This window comes from Dermacentor silvarum, unplaced genomic scaffold (genome assembly GCF_013339745.2).
Source record: "Dermacentor silvarum isolate Dsil-2018 unplaced genomic scaffold, BIME_Dsil_1.4 Seq617, whole genome shotgun sequence".
Lineage (NCBI taxonomy): Eukaryota > Metazoa > Arthropoda > Arachnida > Ixodida > Ixodidae > Dermacentor > Dermacentor silvarum.
In genome coordinates, this window is record NW_023606526.1 from 4345 (window position 1) to 7354 (window position 3010).

The 3010-nt window shown below is 54.6% G+C and overlaps 1 protein-coding gene across 1 annotated transcript; it reads left to right on the forward strand.

The window, feature by feature from the left end:
- Positions 1-369: 369 nt before the first annotated feature.
- On the forward strand, positions 370-2423 carry LOC119435320 (neprilysin-1). Its single transcript, XM_037702220.1, has one exon. It carries the CDS (start codon positions 402-404, stop codon positions 2421-2423), a length of 2022 nt encoding a protein of 673 aa, XP_037558148.1. The 5' UTR covers positions 370-401.
- The last annotated feature ends 587 nt before the right edge of the window (positions 2424-3010 follow it).

Consider the following 3010-nt stretch of genomic DNA (forward strand, 5'->3'; position numbering starts at 1 on the left):
AGGCCTTTTTATATTTTACTGAACGGCTTCACCGGAGCTCGACTGCGCAGGGTCGCACAAGGCTTTCCTCCTGCAATGCTGCACCAGTAGCCTTATTTTGCCCAACTTCCGTCCTCTGTCCCTTCTTTTCGCTGAAGACAATGCGTAACATAAAGGGAGTTCAAATGTAATGCTCATTGTTAGTTTCTCGCACCGGCTTAAGGATGTGACGTTGCTTGAGCAGTGGGTCCGACCAAGCGCTAACGCCACGCTAAAGAGACTCCTAACTCACTGTGGAGCTCCGCGTGTGATCTTCTAGCTTCCGCTTACCCACTTCTACAAGTAGGCCTAAATCCATCACTGACATATGTTCATCTCTCTCGCAGTACGTCGAAGCGAATGAGAAAGCTCAAGAACAGGCCATGCAGCGTGGCAAGGTGATCATGCTGATAGTCGTCCCAGCGCTGGCCGTCTTGCTAGCCGTGATGGCGGCGCTCATCTATGTGATCATCCTGGAAAGGCCCCAAAAACGTGTGGACACGTGTAGGAGCGACGACTGCTCTGCCTTTGGCCAAGAGCTGCGCGAGGCCGTCAATTGGTCGATCGACCCATGTCAAGACTTCCACGCGTTCGTGTGCGGCGGATGGAGCGACCCCAAGCGACGAGAGACGACCGAGTCAAAAATGGTGGCCGCCGCCTTGGATCTGGCGATCAAAGAAGCCGAAGTCGACCTGAAGGGTCGCAGCAAGGCCACGCAGTTCTTCGAGAGCTGTACCACGGCCGGCGAATGGAAGGAGGAGAACCTGAGAGAATTCGCGTATCTCCGGCGCTCCTTGGGTCTATACTGGCCCGAGCAGAAGCCCAGCGGCGCAACCCACCCGCTCGACATCATGGTGAACCTGGCGCTAAACTGGGAAATGAACTTCCTCTTCGACCTGGGCACCGTTGCCGTACGCCATTCCACCGCGCTGCTCGTCTCCCGCGGTCGCCTGGGTTCCGTGTGGGAGCATAAGTTGCATGGTGTCAGGACGATCGAAAGTTACGAGGATTACGTGAACGATTACTACCGAGTCCTCAGCGCGAACAGTTCGCAAGCTGGCGTGGGAGCAGCCGACCTCCTTGGCATCGAGACGGCTTTTGTCAATGCGAAGCTCGAGTTCTTATACGACACTCCTCGGCAAGACTGGTTCGAAGTGAGCGCCCTGGACGTCAAGACGCCGTCTGTTCCGGCGGGCTTGTGGCTCGAGCTTCTGAGGAAGCACGACCGACAGTTCGACTGGACCGGCGAGAACACCGCGATCATCGAGGACGGCAGAATATTGGAGAGCGTCGACAATCTGCTGAAGGGCCTGGACCACCACAAGCTGATAATCGGGCTCTCGTGGATGTTCATTCAGACGCACCTCTGGGCTGTCTATGAGCCGCCTTCGCTAAGATTCGGCGGCGCGGACAAGGATCTAATAAAGATGAGAAAGCGCGGCTGCATGGAATACGTCGAATCCCGCCTGGGGCTGCTCGGCTGGGCGACGACGCTCACCGAACGCTTCGGCACGAAGGAGAGCCGACTGCACATCTACAGTTTCCTGCATCGAATCAACCGGCAGACGAAGCGCCTCGTAAACAAGCTCAGCTGGATGGACTACGATAGCAAGCAGATGACCTTCTCGAAGCTAAACAAAATGACCCGCACCATACTGCCTGGGGACACCTTCTTCGACCCGAAGAAACGCGATCAGCTGTACGACGTCTTTCCCGAAATGCGTGGCAAGACCTTCATGGCGAATCTGGTGAAGGCGTCCGAGGTGTACCGTGGGCTGCGCAACCACGAACACTTCGCGGACGTGTACAGCGTTCGCATGTTTCCCCGGTTCGGTCGCGAGCTTTATCTGTACCTGCCGGACTCGATGATGCTCGCGTTAGTGAACCTGAGCCCGCCGATGTACTACAAGGATGCGACGCTGGCGATTAAATACGGTGGTCTAGGCTCCTTCGTGGCGCGACAGATGGCCAGGGCGTTCGACGATATCGGCGTGAAGGTTGACGACTCGGGCAAGCGCAGACTGTGGCTCGGACGCGAGGCGGCAGTAGCACACGAGATCAAGGTTAACTGCAACGTCCACGCAGGCTCGAACAGCACGGTGTGGCGTCCGATGCGCGCGTTGCCCGCCATGCCTGGGCTGGAGGCTGCTTACGAGGGCTTCTCGGCCGCCGTGAAGGTTGACTTCCGAGCTCTGGACGACTTCAAGGTCCCTCACCTGGAAGCGTTCACGGACTTCCAGATCTTCTTTCTGGCGTACTGTTACGCACTGTGCGCAAAGCGGCCACAGACCATGCGCGATGAGTGCAATGTTCCGGCCAAGAACTCGCCTGCTTTCGCCGAAGCGTTCCGATGTCCCTCGAACGCGCCCATGAACCCGCCAGACAAATGCTCGTTTTTTTACTAGTGAACAGTTACGACAGTGTTAACTTTTTTTGATGTGGAATGCTGACCACGTCGGAGAACAAAGCTACAGCGATGCAAATTGAACATGAATGGCTTAGGAGCCTCGCGGAGAAGCTGCGCGCCTCAAATTCAAGCGATGCTCTGTTGTTTTGCACCTCTTCTATCGTTTGGCGTCTAATGCACTCTCTTCGTACATGTCATGGCATTTAATGTTGTGTTACTTGTGTATAGTTGTTTGTTCTTTCTATATTTTTCTTTTCGCGTACAATCTTTGCCCTGGGTCATTTGCTTCATTGCTCTTATGAAAAGGTGAACGGCGCAGGAACAAACAATATGCGAGTGTAGGGGTATAACGCCAGAATACGTCACTGGGGTGCCATTGCTGGCGCCCTCTAGAGCCATTGTGTGGACTGTATGTGTGTCGTGTAGAATTGTCCTCGGTTTTCTTTTTTCACGCCGCTAATGCATATTTCACCCGTTGCCGTCATTGCTCAGTGGACGATACGATAAAGACATCAACAGGATATTCTGGAACTCATAACATGATATAACTATTGCACAACTCTGTCGTCTTAACGTGAGCGTGTA

Excerpts from the sequence above, each read along its gene's own strand:
- LOC119435320 (XM_037702220.1), top strand. The coding sequence starts at position 402 with ATGCAGCGTGGCAAGGTGATCATGCTGATAGTCGTCCCAGCGCTGGCC.